This window comes from Petromyzon marinus, chromosome 64, assembly GCF_048934315.1.
Source record: "Petromyzon marinus isolate PM22_M1 ecotype Great Lakes invasive population chromosome 64, UKy_Petmar_22M1.pri1.0, whole genome shotgun sequence".
In the NCBI taxonomy this organism is placed as follows: domain Eukaryota; kingdom Metazoa; phylum Chordata; class Hyperoartia; order Petromyzontiformes; family Petromyzontidae; genus Petromyzon; species Petromyzon marinus.
This window is the reverse complement of record NC_133730.1, coordinates 1,835,500-1,855,692: the sequence shown is the minus strand read 5'-3', so window position 1 is coordinate 1,855,692 and position 20,193 is coordinate 1,835,500. Positions and strand designations below refer to the sequence as shown.

The window sequence follows — 20,193 nt, the reverse complement described above, 5'->3', positions numbered from 1 at the left end:
GAATCGAACCCACAACCTCCCGTCTACCAGGCGAGGTAGTTGACATCTCGCCACCGTGGCGCCCACTAATCAATATCGGTATCAATATCGGTTTCCTCCTGCATGTAAACACTCATTCATTTGTCGATAACAGCTGGCACAGCGGACGGCACTCAGGAGTGCCTCAATCCGTCCCTCGTGCCCCCAGCCTGGCGAGGGGCAGCACTGCCTTGGCTCAGTGCGCATCTTAAACTAAACAGGTTTTATTTTTCTTTGGGTATTTCGGTAAAGTCACGTAGATAGAACCAGGGGCGGAGCCAGGATTTCAGGCCGGGGTGACATTCAACAAATTTTAATTTCAAGAATGATTAGAGAGTCAGGCTGTTGAGCTAGACGCCATCGGTTGGCGACACACTCTGACAATGTAGGTGCACGGAGTCCACCAGACCGAGTGTCGTACACTTATACGCAGAATGTCACTCCTGTCACCCCCCCTGGCTCCGCCCCTGAATAGAACAATAAAGAAAAATGAAAATAAAGTGATGACGATTGCTTGTGTTGCGATCGAAACGTCGTGATAATTTTTTTTTTAACTTTATTTTCATTTTTATTATTTTATTGTTTGATCTACGTGACTTTACCGAAAGACCCAAAGAATATGAATTCCTGCAGTCACGAAAGCTTTAAGTCAAGGTTTTATTTTACCAGCTAAGGCCCACTGAGCTCGATAATAGCTCTTTTCGGAAGACACTGGGGCACAAATGACAGCTCAACGATTCTAAAAGCGGAGGGAAAAATTTGAGGACCCGGAGAATAATCCCCGCGACCACGGGGAGAACACACAAACTCCAAATATCCAGGCGTCAGGGTTGGGATCGAACTCATGACCTCCTGTATACTCGACAAGGGAGTTAACATCGCGGCACCAGAGGGGTAAACGTTGTAACCTGCACGTTTGTAACTACATTGAGATTGAGATGAACGCACAATTAGAGAGCATACGCAGGTGAGACGGAGCGTTCCGACTGTCAAGAAATGCAAGTGGGTTTGGGCAGGATGTGTCGCTCGAAGAGATGCTGGCCGGTGGTGACGAATAGTGGAGGAGTGGCAGCCATGGAACGGAACGTGTTGGAGAGGATGTCCAGCCAAATGAGACGGAGCGACGAAATAATCTCCTTTGCAGGTGTCACGCGGATTTTTGAAGCTATGAAGCCCATAATTCCATGATGCATCTCTCCGTTCTGTTCCCTGCTTCTACACGGAACCAGTCTGAAGCCTCGAAATATCGCGACCCCTCTCTGCCCCTCTCTCCGCCCCCCTCTCTACCCCCCCCCCTCCACTTTCATCACCGTTACACCAACGCGTCTTGCGCCCCCTTCCTCCGTCAGGCGAGAAGGGCGACCCCGGCATTCCGGGCCACGTGGGCCCACCCGGGATGCAGGGCCCCAAGGGCGAAGAGGGCCAGAAGGGATTCTACGGGCCACCGGGCCAGCAGGGCCCTCCGGGCGCTCCGGGCCAGGTCACTGACGGTGCCAAGGGGAACGCCGGGCCGGCCGGGCTGCCTGGGCTTCCCGGTGCGTGAGGCTCTGGCTCTAACGTGGCCGTTCTCATCCTTGCTGTTAGCGCAGCCCCCCCCTCCCGCCCCCAATCAATGCCACTGCTGCGCCACCCCAACCACCCATCCACCCACCCATCATTTAAACCCACCCACCCCCTGCCACGGGAGTAGCGATAGCAGAGGAGTAAGGAGGCAACTCACCGCTGGAGAGCGAGTGACTGGAGGGAATCTGTTTCGTGGTAAATTAATCCAGGAGGGGGTTGTGAAGGGACGCTACTGGGAAGTTGGAGGCAGTCGCCCACCAGCAACAACGGAGGGGGGAGGAGTGATGCTCACAACAACGAGCGGAGCGCCGGGTGGCTAAAGCACAGCCAGTTGGCAGATTCGGGGGCACAGGTGGTGCATCAGCCACTCATCTCAGTCGTCTCAGCCAGTCGACCCGTGGCACCTGGGTCTGCCCCGTGACCCCCTGCCAGCGGGCGTTCGACACTTCACGTTGCCTCAACGTGCACATAGCCTGGCACAAGCGTCGTGGTGACGTCAACACCACTTAGTGGCGAATGGCGGTTGTTGTTCTTGGAGTGAATCGGTGAGTGCTTCAGCGTTCAAGCAACCGCTCTGCGAGTCTAAATCATTCCCCTCGTGTTTCTCGACGTCTCTCCCTCTCTCTCTCCCTGCGGTGGTTGAACCGCAGGCCCCGAGGGGGTGACTGGCTTCCCAGGGACGCCTGGAGTCGGGGGACAGAAGGGCGAGCAAGGCGGCCCCGGCAGCCGCGGCTCCCCCGGGTTCCCGGGGCCCCCGGGCGAGTCGGGCCCCCCCGGCCTGCTGGTGAGTACCCCCCCTCCCCCCCCTCCCCCCCCTCCATCACCACCCCCAGCCCACTGGGGTGCAACCTGACCCACACGGCACCAACCAAGCAGCCCCCCCCCCCCGAGTCAGGATCTCGTTTAGAAGGTGGGGGGGGGGGTGTGCGGGGAGAGGTGGGGGGGGGTATACAACTCGGGGGGGGGGGTGGGTGAGGACACACCGCACAGGCAGTGTTACAGAAGCTTGAAACGAGTGAGGGTTGGTGGATCACGCTGTTGGTGTGAAATTCCCTTCCCGTGGGCGTCGAGGAGGAGGAGCCGCACCCTGGCTCGCCAGGAGGACGCCAGTGAGGTGTGTGTGTGCGCGTGTGTGTGCGCGTGTGTGCGTGTGTGCGCGTGTGTGTGCGTGTGTGTGTGTGCGTGTGTGTGCGTGTGTGTGTGTGCGTGTGTGTGCGTTTCTGTGTGTGCGTGTGTATGTGTGTGCGCGTGTGTGCGCGTGTGTGTGTGCGCGTGTGTGTGTGTGCGTGTGTGTGCGTGCGTGTGTGCGTGTGCGTGTGTGTGTGTGCGTGTGTGTGCGTGTGTGTGTGTGCGTGTGCGTGTGTGTGCGTTTCTGTGTGTGCGTGTGTATGTGTGTGCGTGTGTGTGTGTGCGTGCGTGTGTGTGCGTGTGTGTGTGTGCGTGTGCGTGTGTGTGCGTTTCTGTGTGTGCGTGTGTATGTGTGTGCGTGTGTGTGTGTGCGCGTGTGTGCGCGTGTGTGCGTGTGTGTGTGTGTGCGCGTGTGTGCGTGTGTGTGTGTGCGCGTGTGTGTGTGTGCGCGTGTGTGTGTGCGTGTGTGCGTGTGTGTGTGTGCGTGTGTGTGCGTGTGTGTGTGTGCGTGTGTGTGCGTGTGTGTGTGTGCGCGTGTGTGTGTGTGCGTGTGTGTGCGTGCGTGTGTGCGTGTGTGTGTGTGCGTGCGTGTGCGTGTGTATGTGTGTGTGTGCGTGCATGTGTGTGTGCGCGTGGTCATCAGTGATGAGCACAGCCGGTGCATCTGCCAGTCATCTCAATCAAGTCAACCCATGGCACCGTGGTCTGTCCCGTGACTACTTGTCAGCGGTGGCCTCGGCCTGAAAGTGCACGTAGCCTGGCACGAGTGCTGTGATGACGTCACCGCCACTCAGTGGGGGGAATGGCGGCTGCGATTGTTGTTGTTCCGCGAGTTCACGGTCGTCTCTGCTTTAACAGGGAGCCCAGGGGCGACCCGGCCTGGATGGAACAAAGGGAGACCCGGGACCCCAAGGGACTGTGGGATTCCCAGGTGATGACACCTCCCTTCCACCGTCACATGGGCGCCCTGCTAAAATGTTTGCCGCCATCACCGTGTGACCCTCATTCACATCCTGCACCACCTAAACCGCTGCGCGTTGCGATGCCAACCGCGATTCACAGTGGATATTCCGGTGAACGCCAGGTGAGGGATCTGGCCTAGTTCATGCCGTGAGACCCCTCCACCCACTAACAAACAAATTAAACCGTCACGTGCACTAGCATTTAACGTGCCGATTGTGAGTTATCGTTGCTTCAGCGCGCCCGTTAAGTTGAGGAACAAATTCTCGCAGCTGAACGTGCTGAAGATGCTCGACGCGGTTAGAAGCGTGACGTCGACCGAGAACTTAAGCCACAGCCGCAGGGATCGAACCGCCGTGGCCTGGCGCAGTGGCGAATATTTTTTTAATTTTATGTTTCGTTTTCGATGCGTCCGCTTCGCAGGAGAGAAGGGCGTCCCGGGACAGCCTGGAACACGCGGAAACCCCGGGGAGACGGGACCGGTCGGGCCCATTGGTGAGCGACTTCCACGCACGCCACCACGCCGTGGCTCTACGCCGCCACCCAGTCTTGAGGCTCAACGCGGAGCGGGGGATCGCCCTTCCTGGCATCAGTGCCAGGCCGACGCGCCCGAGAGTGGCGTCGTGCAGCGATTCGCTCACTGCACGACGAACCCGGTGACCCGCGTTGGATTCCCGCTCACGGCCAACACCAGTGACGATTATCTGAACCGGTCCTGGGCCTCCCATAGGTTGACCCAGTCTCAAATGAGTACCCGGTGCGGTGTGTAAACATCGGCACTTGGGAGACAAAGGCGGCCGGGTGTGGTGCTGGTCACACACCCCCTCGTGTGCCGTGCCGGGCTTGATAGGTGCTCGCTCACAGCACTTGCCCCAACAGTCTGTCAAGGATATATGGGAGATCTTTGTCTCGTTGTGAGCATGTGTGTCTGTGGAAGTACAGTATGGGAAGCGGTCGTGCAGTGGTTAGCCGCACTGCGCTACGAAGCCGGCGACCGAGTTTGATTTCCGATCACGACGAATAATGATGGCGTATGATTGTGAACCCGTCCTGAGCCTCCCCTTGGTTCGACTCAGGCTTAAATGAGTACCTGGTACAGTGTGTACATTTTAGCACTGGGCAGGCACAAGCGGTCAGGCGTGGTGATGGCCACTCACTGACGCATGTGTGCCGCGCTGGCCTTCATATGCACTTGCCCCAGCAATCTGCTGAAGACTAAAGACTGGGGGACTTTTTGTCTTTATCGTTGTTTGTGGTTGTAGGTCCTCCCGGAATCGCTGGGACACCTGGAGAGGTCACCATCATCAAGGGAGACCCGGGGCAGCCAGGATCAATTGGGTTCCAAGGGCCCAAGGGACCTCCTGGTCGTCAAGGAGACACTGGCCCTAAAGGTCTCCATGCCACCCCCCCCCCCCTCTCTCTCTCAGAGACCATCACAGGCAGCTGGGCTCACACAGGGGCCCATCCAGAACCCTAATTCACGGCATGCCATGGTGCCCAAGTGAGACATTGGGCCCATAATAGCCACGGGCGAATGTGGCCGGGAGCCTTGTTCACACGGGAGACGGAGTGATGAAATAACTTCATCGTGCAAGGTGCCGGACAGATCATTGCATCGCAGGACCGTGAGAGGTGGTGGCGGTGGCTTGAGGAAGCCCTCATCCAGCAGTGGATTGACCACGGCTCACGATGACGATGATCAGTGGCTGCGTATAAGCTTCTCAGTCAGTACTGCCGAGGTCCTTTGTGTGAATTTATGTATTTCAGCCACCCTTGACTTAATCAAATAAGAGTTCACTTTAAAGTAATCTCTCAAGGAGTTCTTGGATATCACCTTCCACAGGCCGTTTTCTAACATGGGGTAATGCACCGCTACTGCAATAGTTCTGAATGGACAGGCGTGATGCCGACAGCGAAGTTGGAATATCATAGGGGAAAAAGACAAGAGGAAGTCAATAAAGAAATTAAAATAGTCGATTTCGTGGGGGCGAGAAGGGGCACAATTGAGTTTGTTCTGACCAACATGAGTCCGCGTGATGAGCCCTTTGCCGTTGCGAGACGTCTCCAAGTTGCAGGGTGGGGGTGGCGTCCCGTTCACCGCTGAATCTCGGAACACGCCAGCGGCTCATCGTTACCTGTGTTACACCGTTACTTGTGTTACCTGTGTTACATCGTTACCTGTGTTATCTGTGTCACCTGTGTTACATCGTTACCTGTGTTACATCGTTACCTGTGTTATCTGTGTTATCTGTGTTACATCGTTACCTGTGTTATCTGTGTTACCTGTGTTACATCGTTACCTGTGTTATCTGTGTCACCTGTGTTACATCGTTACCTGTGTTACATCGTTACCTGTGTTATCTGTGTTACCTGTGTTACACCGTCACCTGTGTTACATCGTTACCTGTGTTACATCGTTACCTGTGTTATCTGTGTTACCTGTGTTACATCGTTACCTGTGTTATCTGTGTCACCTGTGTTACACCGTCACCTGTGTTACATCGTTACCTGTGTTACACCGTCACCTGTGTTACATCGTTACCTGTGTTACATTGTTATCTGTGTTATCTGTGTCACCTGTGTTACACCGTCACCTGTGTTACATCGTTACCTGTGTTACACCGTCACCTGTGTTACATCGTTACCTGTGTTTCATCGTTACCTGTGTTATCTGTGTCACCTGTGTTATCTGTGTCACCTGTGTTACATCGTTACGTGTGTTATCTGTGTCACCTGTGTTACATCGTTACCTGTGTTATCTGTGTCACCTGTGTTATCTGTGTTACCTGTGTTACATCGTTACCTGTGTTATCTGTGTTACCTGTGTTACATCGTTACCTGTGTTATCTGTCACCTGTGTTACATCGTTACCTGTGTTATCTGTGTCACCTGTGTTACATCGTTACCTGTGTTATCTGTGTTACCTGTGTTACATCGTTAACTGTGTTATCTGTGTTACCTGTGTTACACCGTCACCTGTGTTATCTGTGTTACCTGTGTTACACTGTCACCTGTGTTACATCGTTACCTGTGTTATCTGTGTTACCTGTGTAACATCGTTACCTGTGTTATCTGTGTCACCTGTGTTGCCACAGGTTTCGTGGGCCCTGATGGGCCGCCTGGCCAGGACGGGTTCCCTGGGATCGACGGGAGCCAGGGGCCCAAAGGCAACATGGGTACTTCAGGCGACCCGGGTGAGAGCACCGCTGGTGATGATGATGATGTTGATCAACTACCACGTTTGTGGAGTAAAAAAAGAAAAAGATTGTACCGACATTCAAGGTCCCGATAGAGGTTGCTGGCTGCCTTGTTGTACCTCATTGACATGTGGAAACCTTGCGCCCCCGTGCGGTGATTTGGCCTTGCAGATATCCGGGACAGCTGTGTGCGTCTAGGACTAGACCTGCGATCAATGGGTGACAAGAGCCTTCAGCAATGGGCCACAGAGCCTTCAGCAATAGAGCCTTCAGCAGTAGAGCCTTCAGCAACAGAGCCTTCAGCAATAGAGCCTTTAGCAATAGAGCCTTTAGCAATAGAGCGTTCAGCAATGGGCCACAGAGCCTTCAGCAACAGAGCCTTCAGCAATAGAGCCTTCAGCAATAGAGCCTTCAGCAATGGGCCACAGAGCCTTCAGCAACATAGCCTTCAGTAATAGAGCCTTCAGCAATAGAGCCTTCAGCAATGGGCCACAGAGCCTTCAGCAACAGAGCCTTCAGCAATAGAGCCTTCAGCAATAGAGCCTTCAGCAATGGGCCACAGTGCTTTCAGCAATAGAGCCTTCAGCAGTAGAGCCTTCAGCAATAGAGCCTTCAGCAATGGGCCACATAGCTTTCAGCAGTAGAGCCTTCAGCAATAGAGCCTTCAGTAATAGAGCCTTCAGCAATAGAGCCTTTAGGAGAAGAGCCTTCAGCAGTAGAGCCTTCAGCAGTAGAGCCTTCAGCAATAGAACCTTCAGTAGGAGGCCGAATGCGCTGTACCAGTTGATGTTTTTGGGGTAGTTGCCACGTGCCGTTTGGCACGATGTCCGACGTTCTGGCCCACATGCCGGGAGCGTCTCCGCCTCCCGACGTATGGTGTGCGGACATCATGCCGATCTACACGTGGTACAATCCGTGCAGCAAGGGAAAGCAATGGCGAGACGCTTCACTCGTTTATATCGATACAAGTGCAGCGGCGGTGGTGGTAATGGAGTTGGCATAACGATTTTGGCGGTGTGACATTGGCGGTGGTACTGTCACTGACGAAATTGCAAAATATTCGCCCTGAATGTGGCCGACCTGGCCAGATCCTGGACGCCAATCTGGTGGGAGTCTGGTTCGTGCTTGGATGGTGGTATCATTCTCATTGTGACGGAGATTGCAATGATACGGTTGTTTCCATTAGTGGTCGCCATGGTGGTGGTGGTGCGATTGTGACTCTGATGGTGGCATTGATTGTCAACGCAATGCTGATGATGATGGCGACGATGATGATGATGATACTGATGACGACGTTGCCGTCCACGGTGCGGCAGGCGAGGTGGGTCGTCCCGGGCCGCAGGGCGTGGACGGGATGCCCGGCTCGAGGGGCCCTCCCGGCAAGGCCTCCATGCCGCACGGCTTCCTGGTGACGAGGCACAGCCAGGCCAAAAGCGTGCCCAGCTGCCCCCAGGGCACCGAGAAGGTCTACGACGGATACTCGCTGCTCTACGTGCAGGGCAACGAACGCGCGCACGGACAGGACCTGGGTACGACGTGCCCGACGAGGTGGCGTGTTGCAGCGTAGCCGCGCGGGCGGTCGCGTGCACGGTCCCGACCCAGACGCCTGCTGCATATTCGGAGTTTGCGCGCGTCCCTCCCCCCGTGGTCGCCGTTGCAAGCCGAAACGATTGTCGCTCACGCGTTGGCTCGGCCCCCCACCCCCACCCCCCCCCCCCTCTTGGCTTGCAGGCACGGCGGGCAGCTGCCTGCGCCGATTCAGCACGATGCCCTTCGTCTTCTGCAACCTGAACAACGTGTGCAACTTCGCGTCGCGCAACGACTACTCCTACTGGCTGTCCACGCCCGAGCCCATGCCCATGAGCATGGCCCCCGTCACGGGACCCCACGTGGAACCCTTCATCAGCAGGTGCTGCCCCCCACCCCCACCCCCTCGCCGTTCGCTCATCGCCGAGCGTCGCCACCTCTCTCCGCCCGAGATAAAATACAAAAGCAATTTTTTTAACGCATCCCATCAGCCGCGCGGCGTTTTGCGAGCGCGCCGCCGGTGGTGGCCGCGGCCGTGCTGCACGTGGATGCTCGTGATCCAGCGCCGTGGAGGCGGCGGCGAGGGTTGGTGGATCACCGCAACAAATGCTGTGAAACTCCCCTTCCTGTGGGCGTCGAGAAGACACGGACCCTGGCTCGCCAGGAGAAGGCGCCACAGCCAAATGTGGACTCGGCATGTCCCGTCTGTGTGGGATTGAGCGTCTCTCGTGTGCCACCACCGTCTCCCAAACCACCATCTCCCGTGTGTCACTGTCTCCCGTGTGTCACCATCTCCCGTGTGTCACTGTCTCCCGTGCCATCGTCTTCCGTGTGTCACTATCTCCCGTGCCGTGCCGGCGCAGGTGCTCGGTGTGCGAGGCATCGGCCATGGTGATCGCCGTGCACAGCCAGTCCGTCACGGTGCCACCGTGCCCCGAGGGATGGGCTTCCCTGTGGTTCGGCTACTCCTTCATGATGGTAAGACGCTGCCCGCCACATCTCCCTCCCCACCTCCACCCCAACCAAGGTGGCTAGGAGATGTTAACTATCTCGCCTGGTATGCAGGAGGTCGTGGGTTCGATCCCGAGCACGACGCCTGCTGCTGCTGTATATTTGTGGTTTGCGTGTCTCTCTCTCCGTGGCCACGTGGTTGTTTTCTTCCCCGATCCTCCGATTTTTCCCTCCAGATTTAGAATCAACATCACGCATTTAGAGTATTTGGCTTCCGCTATAACTTTCCACATAAATCATTTGTGGTCAGGTTGCTTCTGAAAAAGAGCCACATAGCTCAGTGGGCCTTACCTGGTAAAATAAAAACAGTTTATAGTTTAAAATAAGTTTAAATGGTTTATATATTTATTTTCTCTCCTGCTGCTGCCTACCTCCACCCACCTCCCCGATGCGCAGGTGCAGCCACTGTGAGTGTCGTGTGGGTGTCGTGTGGGTGTCACGTGGGTCTCGTGTGGGTGTCACGTGGGTCTCGTGTGGGTGTCCTGTGAGTGTCACGTGAGTGACGTGTGCGTGTCGCGTGGGTGTCACGTGAGTGACGTGTGGGTGTCCTGTGAGTGTCACGTGGGTCTCGTGTGGGTGTCGTGTGGGTGTCGCGTGGGTGTCACGTGGCTGTGGCTAAGAGGCACCGATGAAATGTTGGGAACCTGGCAAAAGTTAAACATATGTTAAAAAGGATTTGTCAGTCTTAATGGTAGCATTACTGTTAGCACCGTGTAAATGTAATCTAACCGAGTATGTGGAGTGAAACCGTTGGGCATCGTGCCCAACAGCGCTCGCTACAGCCACCAAAACGCACCGATGACTTGCTCCTTGTAATTACTTGAAGACGAACCAGAGCAACGTCAGACGAAAAGCCCCCCTGAGCAACCACGCTCAAGTCTCACGGAGCCAGATTACTGCTCCCCGGATATTTGTCGGGGCCCAGCGCTGACGAGTAGCAGCCCTGTAGGCGACCGGGTAGATTTCGACAGCGCGTCACGCGATGCCGAAATGTGGGACCCTCGGCCCTTCAACGCCGGGGCGGTTGAACAGAGCGGGGCGGCGCCACGGTGCGCCCGACGCCGACGCCGACGCGCACTCACGCGTGCTCACGCGCGCTCTCGTGTGTTACAGCACACGAGCGCCGGGTCGGAGGGCTCGGGCCAGGCGCTGGCGTCGCCGGGGTCGTGCCTGGAGGAGTTCCGCTCGACTCCCTTCATCGAGTGCCACGGGCGTGGCACCTGCAACTACTACGCCAACTCCTTCAGCTTCTGGCTCGCCACCATCGATGGCAGCAACATGTTCCGGTGAGCCACGCGGCGCGGTTCCCCGGCGCGCGGGCGTCGTTGTTGTTTGATTCGTGGTGGATTCGTGCCAACGCCACGGGAGGCTCTTGAGGTCGCAAGCCCGTTAAGGAATCGAGCCGGGAGCCCCCACGCCATTGCGACTCATCGAGTCGCAAAGGGGGAGCGGTAATGACGCACGCGTTGACAGCGCTTTTGTCCGTCCACTGCCGGATGAGGGCCTCCCCACGCCGTGCTGGCCGTGGGAGATAATTGACCGCGTTTGATCATGTCGGTCGGTGCAGATTGGCGATTGAGGCACAGAGGATAGCTACTCTCTGCTGACAACAGATGGAAATATCACATTCCTAACACATCTAGATTCATTCCTAACATTTAGGCAGCAAGGCATCGTGGGTAAAAGCCCACGCGATGCCCTGCAGCGTCGCCTGGTGATGGAGCCGCGTGCTCACGCTGCTTCATGCCACCCTCGCGGAACAGGAAACCGCAGTCGGAGACCCTCAAGGCCGGCGACCTGCGGTCACGCATCAGCCGCTGCCAGGTGTGCATGCGTCGCACGTAGCCAACGCGCGCGCACGGCCGCCAAACCCACGTCGCCCACGACGTCGGCGCCACAGCTTCCGGCGACGCCGCAGGTACCGCCAGCCCGCCCGCCCGCCCGCTCGCCACCACTCCGGACTCCGCCCCGGTTCCACGACCAACCGTCTCATCATCACCAGCAGCATCCTCGCAACCCCGACGCCGTGGCCGTCGATGGTTCCTGCCAGCCCCAACGTCGGCTGGACGTCCTCGCCGGCTTCGGGGAGCGGCCACCTCGACCCCTTTAATCCAGCCCCACGGGTACCTGTTTGGCCTTCTCCAGCCCCCGTAGTGTACGGAGACCAAATATTTTACTTGTTGGTACCGCTCGAGATGGTAAAACTTGAGTCGTAGCAACGTCGATTAATGGCCACTGAAAGTAAATTACGCACGAACCAAAATTGCGTGTGTTATTATGCAATCCACTTTTTTTTTTGTACCTTGTGCAGAAACCGGTTCCCCTAAAATATTTGCCACCGTCTCTGGACTGCCGCAGCCACGTTGCCTCAACCCCTTTGTTGGGTCCTCACCTGCACCGTGGGTCATCCCTGCGTCTCTTAGCCAAGCACGCGGCTGGCTGGCCGCCTCAACGTTCTCCAGCCACACACAGGCTGGGTGTCCGATCCTCACCGGCGTCCAGAGACAGCCATTACCCCCCTCCCCCCCGCCAGCTGGCTGCTCGTGTGTCTCCGAACGCCACCGCGAGCTGGTCCACCCTCACCGGGTCCTACGCCGCAGCCACTCCCACCACCGTGCCCCCCTCTCCACCACACGATTCTCAGGCCTGGAGCGGTGATCGTCATCCTATTGTCGCAGTCGCAAACTCCAGGTGCCCGGCCGGCACTTGGGAGGCAGACCGACATCATTATTATTATTTTTTTTTAAAGAGAGAAAGTAAAACAGTCGTACGTGACGTTAAATGAAGTAAAAACAACAAAGGTATACAATACTGAACAACAATGGTGCTTATCGTTATCGTGATGTGTGTGCATGCACACGCTATAATCTGTGTGTATTTATATATATGAGTAGCGTAAACACGGTGCATTCGGAAAGGAGCACGAGTGGTGAGCGGGCGGGCGGGCGGGCGGGGAGGCGAGTGATGCATTGTAGCGTTCGCTTCTTTTGACTGCGGAGAGCAGCACATGCCGGCCACGCAGGGCCCGGTCGGGATCATCCCAGACGCAACAACGCAAACATGCGGCTGGCCAATCACACGCCGAGCCATTTGACATCGGCTGAGCAGATTTCAGGTGACGATGGGTGACCATATCGCACCGCAACAAAAGTCTACGCTATTCTATATTGATAATGATCATCGCGAGCGTGCCAAGGCATTTTCTTTCGTGAGTTTAGTTTGTTGTCCTTCCCCCGCACCACCGATTAGCACGGTTGGCTACATGCGGTGCAGAAGAATCCATAATGCAGGTTTTTTTTTGGGTTCGATCACGATCTAATATCATCCGTAATAAATAAAAAAAATCCTGTATTATGCATGATATTGATCACGAAAGCATCCACGTTAAACTGGAGCAGAAGAAGTTCAACATACATAACGTGCGTACAAAAGCCCGTTGAACCTCCTGCATTCGACGAACACCGGTCAACGGAGCTCGGGGATGATTATTCTCGCAAGCGAGACGCCTGTTGCGCTCAGGTGCCTGGTAAAACGTTTACAACTTCGTGCAGAACGAGGTTTGCGTTGGGCTGTGTTAGGACGTCCGCAGCCAACATGTTGGGGATGAAAGCTAACGAGGGAGCACACCCGTGACCGTTTACGCTCTCGATCAGTTATTGACCACGTTGCAAAGAAGCCATGTGTGAATATACGTTTCTATATATGTGTGTGTGTGTGAATTGCAGAGGAAGCAGGGCACGTTCATGAGACGGTAAGAGGAAATCACGTACTTCGGAACTGAGAGAGTGTAGCCCGCTATGCATTGATAGACATCAGTCACTGGACTTCCATGAGGAAATAGGAGAAGTAACTCAAACCTATTTTCGACCTTCCCAGGACACCCATGAAATAGAGCCTAACCGCGTTCTTGCTGAAAATAAATAAAATATATCTTTTCAAATAAAAAAGCCACCTTTTTCATATTTGTATCCATTTCGTGAATTCCCATTTTCCCAAAGTGGAATTTTCACCTCCAGAACAGCCCAATTGCTGTAAGCTTCTTGTGGTTATTTCCACAGTAGCTGCCTCATTAGACCTGCCTGTGATTGGATGGAATTCATGACATGTAGCTTATGAGTTAGCCCTCTCATCAACTGCTTCTGCAATGCATGAATTTGAAGGGGAAAAAATGCCAACGTGTCAGAACGTGTAACATATTCGTCCATCCTATTGAAAATACTTGTGGTCGATTTATTAGTGCCAATTAAAAACAAAAGTGAAAAGTCAAGCAGGTAAATAGTAACAATGTTCATGTTTAATTCAACGTATGATGAAGAGTAAAATTCTAAAAAAAAAAGTCATCCGGTGGAGGTAGCCACCAAACGTCGAACATATTTTGTAACAATAAGGCATAAGGCCCAGCAGGGGTCATGGGATTCCAAAGCCAATGATGGGGCCGTATCAGTGTCAGAAAGTGGACTTGTGAGGCCCAATAGCTTCAGGAAGTGGCATCACGAGTGCACAGGGGTCGTTGATATGCCGTCCTTTCCCTGCTTCTGTCGCAACCTTCGCCACAGAATAAGGTCACGCATCATTTGATGTACCGCGCACCTCAAGTTACATGGTAACTCGACCGTTTGTTTTCTCTCGCTCTCTCCCGAGTTCCTCGCCTCCACGCGTCACCCCCTCCGTGCATTCACACCTCCGTAGGCCATCCTGAAAGCCATCGATCATCGTTTCGCCGCACTTCCATGTTTGACTTTTACAAACTTCTACTCCCATCGTCCCTTTGAGTTCTTCCGCATCGCCCCGTAAATCCACTGCAGCTTCGCAACGCTATGCAACGCTATGCAAGTCGTAACCGGATGCTGTTGCAATGGAATCTTAACGACCCCTGGCTATAAACGTGATATAAATTACAAATGGTTTAAAGTAAATGTTATTTCAATCTAGATTTCGAATACCAAGTGAATTGAACTTTCCTTTTTCAAAATAATCCTAAGAAGATACACACACACAGTCAGCACGTGAATATACATTAATATACCTCAATATAATAAGGATGTGGCGTTTGCATGCAGAGTAGTACAAGACTCACAGTTGTAATGATCCTTCACTCTTGATTAAAGGAAGGGCATAACCTAAATAACAAGCAACGTGGACCCCACCTGTTCCATCTGTACAGGATAGAGCGTTGCACCCTCGCACGCATGGGGTGCCTCCCGAGCGCTACGGTTTCTTTCCCACGTGTAAGCGCTCATTAATTGGCCGACAACGCCCTCATACGTAGAGAACCGCAGAGCTTGGGCAATCGTTGGCGATCGACTCACCTTCCCGCTGCATCTTCCGTTTGCCTGTGGTTCCTGCGGCTCCTCGCGCGGCACGGGATTCGCTCGCTCGCGAATACCGAGCGCTCGAAGGATGTGCTCTAAAACCGGCGATAATCACGCTCCTTTGTGGGTCGGTGAGGTTGCCGGAGCGCGCTCCGCACACGTGCTGCCGAACTTTGTCAGCGACTAACTGGGCAGACCATTTAACATTTAAGCCAAGCTATCGGCAGGCCGGTTCAGTTCAAATACCCATCGAGGCCTATCTTGTTTGTGAGCGTGGTGCTGCAGCCACACGACTCGCACACAACGACAAAGGTCTCTGCCCCGTAGCCTAAACAGACTGTTGGGGCACGTGTCGTCTCCCCCAGCGACAATTATTACGGATCCCACGGGGTACTCATTTGAGGCCGAGTCGACCTAGGGGAGGTGCAGGACTGGTTCAGATAATCGCCACCAAAGTTGGTTCGCGAGCGGGGATCGAACTCGGGTGACCGGGTTCGTACGGCAACGTGCTCACCGCTTTCGCTCCCCGTGACACCGCTCACACACCCGTCCGTAGACTTCGCTGTCATGCAAGATCAGCGTCGTTTTAGGAAGAAGAAAAAAACCCGTGGCCACAGCCAATGACGGACATGGCGGCTTTCTAAGCAGCAGGCCGTCGCGCTCCGCAACGATCCTTGCGCCTCGCAGTCCTCGCCACCGGTTGAATCATAATCGAAGCCACCATTCAGTGCACAGAGCTGGGCGTAGCCGTGGCGAGATGTTAACTACCTCGCCTGGTATACAGGAGGTCAGTGGGTTCGATCCCGACCCTGATGAATATTTGGAGTCTGCGGTGTCTCTCTCTCTCTCCCCCGTGGTCGCGTGGATTTTTCTCCGGGTCCTCCGGTTTTTCCTTCCGCATTTAGAATCAACATCACGCGTTCAGAGTGTGTGGCCGTTGTCAACTTACACGTGATGATGAGGAGCCGCCACTCCGTTGAGCTATCAACCAGGTCGCTTTAAAAAAAAATAGCGACGTAAAATAAAAAAACTAGGTTAGTTGTTGAGTTTTCAGCCTACTAGGGGTAGAGATGGAAACATTGGTGGTGGCAAACTGGCTGAGGGATTGGGAGAACAGCTGACATCCGGGGGTTCGAATCGGAGTGCAAGCTGCCCTGCGATTCATCTGCCTCTTTCAACTTTGGCGAGTCAATGGTTTCAGCCCAGTGAACAAGGGTTGAAGAAAAATACCATCATGTTAAATTTAGTTTTTAGAATGCATTTTGAAAAATGCCAGCTCTTACAATTAAACATATTTGGTTTTTACTCACCATTTCTGTGTGGTGGGGCTTGGAGGAAAGTGTGTAAATAAAAAAATGTAACTTTTAGGGATCTCAGAAGTAGTTCTGCGATATCTATTTCTGCGGGTCGTTCTCTATATGGCAGGGTGATGCATTACTCTGCGAGAGTTCTGAATGGACACCCTCTGGCATGAAGCTGACAGCACCATTGGATTACATTTAAAATCAACAGCCCCAATGCAAACCTCGACCATGGCGGAGACAATCAGGATAGGAATTTGAGAAGCCATGACTTATGCGATTATCCTGTGATATACATATATACACACACACACAATATGTTGATTGTTACATTATAATAGTATTTCTGTAGTCATAGTGCATTCATTATCGCATATTTGCTTTATAGATACGATCAAGACCTATTATCATCATCAGAGGTATTATTCTTCACTACTGATTTTCTGCTTTGCTCTCCGTAGGCGTGAGGCTGCCATAAAACCTAGACACGTTGAGCAGTGCTAAGGGGGGGGGGGCAGGGTGTAGGGGCCGGTGTAAGGTTTTGATGGTGCTCTTTGGGTCAGTGTTACATCAGGGAGAGGATACGAAGCCACTTTTTTTAAAACGTCTTGGCACCGCCCAGAGAGAAGTCTGCGATGCGTCCGCGTCGAAGACGCGCGGAGGAGAACACGAGGGAACGTAGCGCGTGCGACGTCGCGAACGCGCACGGAGCCACGCACGCTCACACCGAAGGGTGGTTTTATTGTGCCACGTGGCGTCGTGGAAAATATTCACGACGCCCCAACCTCCACCCAGGTACAGGAGCGGAGCCGGGGGGGGGGGGTGACAGGGTAGACAATTGTCACCCCCGAAAAAAAATAAAAAATCGAAAATCTGAAACATTCTGCGTATAAGTGTACGACACTCGGTCTGGCGGACTCCGTGCAACTGCGTTGTCAGAGTGTGTCGCCAACCGATGGCGTCTAGTTCAACAGCCTGACTCTCTAATCATTCTTGAAATTAAAATTTGTTGAATGTCACCCCGGGCTGAAAATCCTGGCTCCGCACCTGCCCAGGTAGAGAGAGAGGCCTGCCCCATTCCTGTTGTTCCATAATGGTTTGTGCCATGGACTGTTTGGCACGATGTCCGACGTTTTTCTCCACGTGCTGCTGCTGCTGGGGGTTTCTTAGGATCGGTCCTCCACAAAGAGAGACTTTGGTCTGTAATTTCTTTGGTATTCCGTTCCTGGAGAAGCTCCCAGAACTTGGAGCGAAACGTCGGACATCGAGTGGAACACCACGCGGTGCGATCCGAGAACGCATCAGAGGGCTGCAAAGCACGACCGCGCAAACGGGGCAGTGGTGTTCAACAAATACAGAGAAATGTACTCACGTTTCATGTCATATTTTTAAAAGGTATGTTTGTGATGTTTTTTTGTCATACATGATCACGCCGGCTCAAACACTTGTCCATCTTTAAGCGTGAGCGACGATCAACCTCGTATTTTATGTTACACGTTTTAGCAATTGGAGACACCCTTGCGAATGAGATGTTCCATCTCGAGGCGCTATCCAGGTGAAATGTTTGAATAAACAGAAGTTATTTTTCTTTTAATCATAAGTACGTCTGAGCCTCAGCAAGCCGGGTCTTTGTGGCAGCGTTAACCTCAAGCAGCATCATCTTTAGCATTCGAGGTAGAATTTAGGAGCGTCTTTAATTACGATCCTGATACCGGATAAGAACCAAAAAAAAAACCCAAATGTATCTGCCCATTAAGTGGGCCTCCCAAGTAAAACTCAACACCCGTGAGTCACTGTGAACCAGGGCACTACGTACATGCAGAGGCCAATTCCTCAGCCAGTTCCACGAGGTACAGCTCCACGGGCAGGACACACTCTGATGGGGGTCCCCCCAAGGGTTTTTAAGCATTTTACGCGAGCCCTCTTTGTGTCTTCACTTTATTCCTTTGACCACCACCACCACCACCAATCATTTCAACAACTCACCCCTCATCCACCCTCATCGTGTCTGCAACGCTTTTCCTCCTTCGGCAGCGGGGGTGAAATGCAACTGCAGTTATTTCCTCCGGTAACCACGATCGCTCTCTCGTGCGCTTCATGCGCTTCTTCTTCATATGGCTGGGGGAAGGAGCTGCTGCTCGATGTCGAGATTAGCGTTCCATTCAATGGCTTCAGGCGAGGCAGACTGAGTGGCCGCGATGTCACCGGGGAACGGATCTCTCTCAGGGCCAGGAGTTCAGTACGTGGGCGATCGCCTTGACTTGGAGGTGGCCACAGTCACAATTTGGTTCTGCGCCTCACGTTCCACTTGTTGGAGCACGTGGCCACATCTTCCCCGGCCAGCGTCCACAAGTTGTCTGTGGAAGGTTAAACCCTGGGAGTTCACTGCTCGGGTCAGTTGCCGGGTTGCATTTGGTGATGTTTGCAGTCAACCGGGAGTTGTGCCATCGAGACGTCGGGCTGTCACCAGTTCGTAGGGCTTTGGAGTTTATTCCAACAAAGGGCTGGAATACATTGTCCCTTGTGGAACCTTAATTATGCTCCTTCTCATCCAGCACCTTCACGGAGGCTGCTGTTGTCCACGATTTTTCTGCAGTAGCAGCAGCAGCAACAACAATAGTCCTCCGCAGGCACCATCCTCTTTTTCCACTGCAGAAGCCGACCCGTGCCGCTGACGTCACACAGAGTGAACGAGTTCGAGACCCTGCCACCCCAGGCGCCGCTTTGTCTCGTGAGGCCAGCGCATCACGGCTTGGCTCCAGGCCTCGTGCTCGGCGTACAGCCAATGGGTAACCAAAGGCAAAGCGAGGGGCCCGATGCTGACTCGGCTTGGACGCGCCAGTGGAAAAGGCACAAACGGTCGTGCTAGCTGCGAGGAAGCCGAAAGCGCGAGTGCAAGTTGCCCGTCGCCCACTCGGGAAGGCCGAAGGCGGCGGCAAAGTTGCGTGCCACTTTCCGCTCGGTGCGACAGTCGCGTCCAACTCGTAGCGTGTCGCAGCAGGGCCTCGTGCACGATGAAGCGTGCCCGTGACGTTGTCAGCGGGAAGTTGACGTGGGAAACATATGCAGGTCAATGCCAAAAAATATATCGTTGCGGTAAAGTATTTTTACAAATTGTGAAGTAAGGCAGTGGGTTACGTTCGCCATTTATACATCAAGAGATTTTTGTTTTTGTTATTTTTATTTGAGAATTAAAAAAAACAATTTTCAGGAAAAGTTCTTCTTTGCAGAGTACAGGTTTCACAGCTGTGACCGTGGATCGTTGTCAAACAATAATCATCTTAATGAAATTATATTTTTTGATTAAAACAATTATAGGTAAGACAATTTGCTTACTTTTGCATTTCGTCCGACAGTATTTATAATTTGCAATGTAACCTAAATGCGTCAGTATTCAAGAACTGCAAAGTGACAACTGTATTGATTTTGAGGATGAATCTGCTACCTGTTACCGATTATAACTGTAACGCGATGACATGATATTATTAACATTGCCAGTGGAATAAACACGCCCACATATTGTTCACTCGCTTCTTGCAACTCAATTCACGAGCGCTGCTGTCGCGCGATGCAACGGGTTGAGCGCGCGCTGGACGTGAGGTTCAGAGGTCACCGGTTCCACCTGCAGATGCAACAGTTGTTGACTCACATCCTGCTGCTTCTGCTGCAACTGCTCACGTACCACCGTCCGATCTCCCGCGCAAATACGTAGGCGGACAAGCGGCCCCATCGGGATCATCGTCTTTGTGTGCAAGGGTCGTGCTAGAGTCCAAAAAACAAACATGTTGGGAAATGAATAATTCGCGGCTCGTGAGGTCAAATGGCGCGCTCGACTGTCTCACATTTGGCGAACTGTCACTTTGGGGGGGGGGGGCATGAATGAGATTTGAAGGTGGAGGAACATTCGAGTCGGATTGGTCGTCAGAGTAAACTAAGGGGAAATGAGGGGTTGGTTGGGAGGCCGTTAGGGGTGAGATGAATGGGATTGGTGGAGAGCCGTGGATAGTTCTGGAAAATTGGACGGGTGCTGAATATTTTGGCACTGCACTGGCAGATTGCTCCGCTTGCCAGCGGCGGTACCCAACACCGCGGAGTTTTGGAAGAAGGGTTATTATTATTATTATATAAGGGGTTATTATATAACGCCCTCCTATAACTACGAAGCAATGAGCTCAG

The 20,193-nt window shown here is 53.6% G+C and overlaps 1 protein-coding gene across 1 annotated transcript in view; it reads left to right on the top strand.

Moving 5' to 3' along the window:
• The window catches only part of LOC116956299 (uncharacterized), a 112,818-nt gene extending 93,275 nt beyond the window's left edge, over nucleotides 1-19,543 (top strand). The window contains exons 42-52 of the mRNA XM_032977803.2: nucleotides 1,368-1,553; nucleotides 2,232-2,365; nucleotides 3,568-3,640; nucleotides 4,093-4,164; nucleotides 4,932-5,060; nucleotides 6,765-6,863; nucleotides 8,183-8,395; nucleotides 8,598-8,775; nucleotides 9,257-9,371; nucleotides 10,518-10,690; nucleotides 11,168-19,543. Coding sequence (XP_032833694.1) covers nucleotides 1,368-1,553; nucleotides 2,232-2,365; nucleotides 3,568-3,640; nucleotides 4,093-4,164; nucleotides 4,932-5,060; nucleotides 6,765-6,863; nucleotides 8,183-8,395; nucleotides 8,598-8,775; nucleotides 9,257-9,371; nucleotides 10,518-10,690; nucleotides 11,168-11,249 — 1,454 coding nt within the window. The 3' untranslated portion in view covers nucleotides 11,250-19,543. The remainder of the gene's footprint in view (nucleotides 1-1,367; nucleotides 1,554-2,231; nucleotides 2,366-3,567; nucleotides 3,641-4,092; nucleotides 4,165-4,931; nucleotides 5,061-6,764; nucleotides 6,864-8,182; nucleotides 8,396-8,597; nucleotides 8,776-9,256; nucleotides 9,372-10,517; nucleotides 10,691-11,167) is intronic.
• Nucleotides 19,544-20,193: the final 650 nt, after the last annotated feature.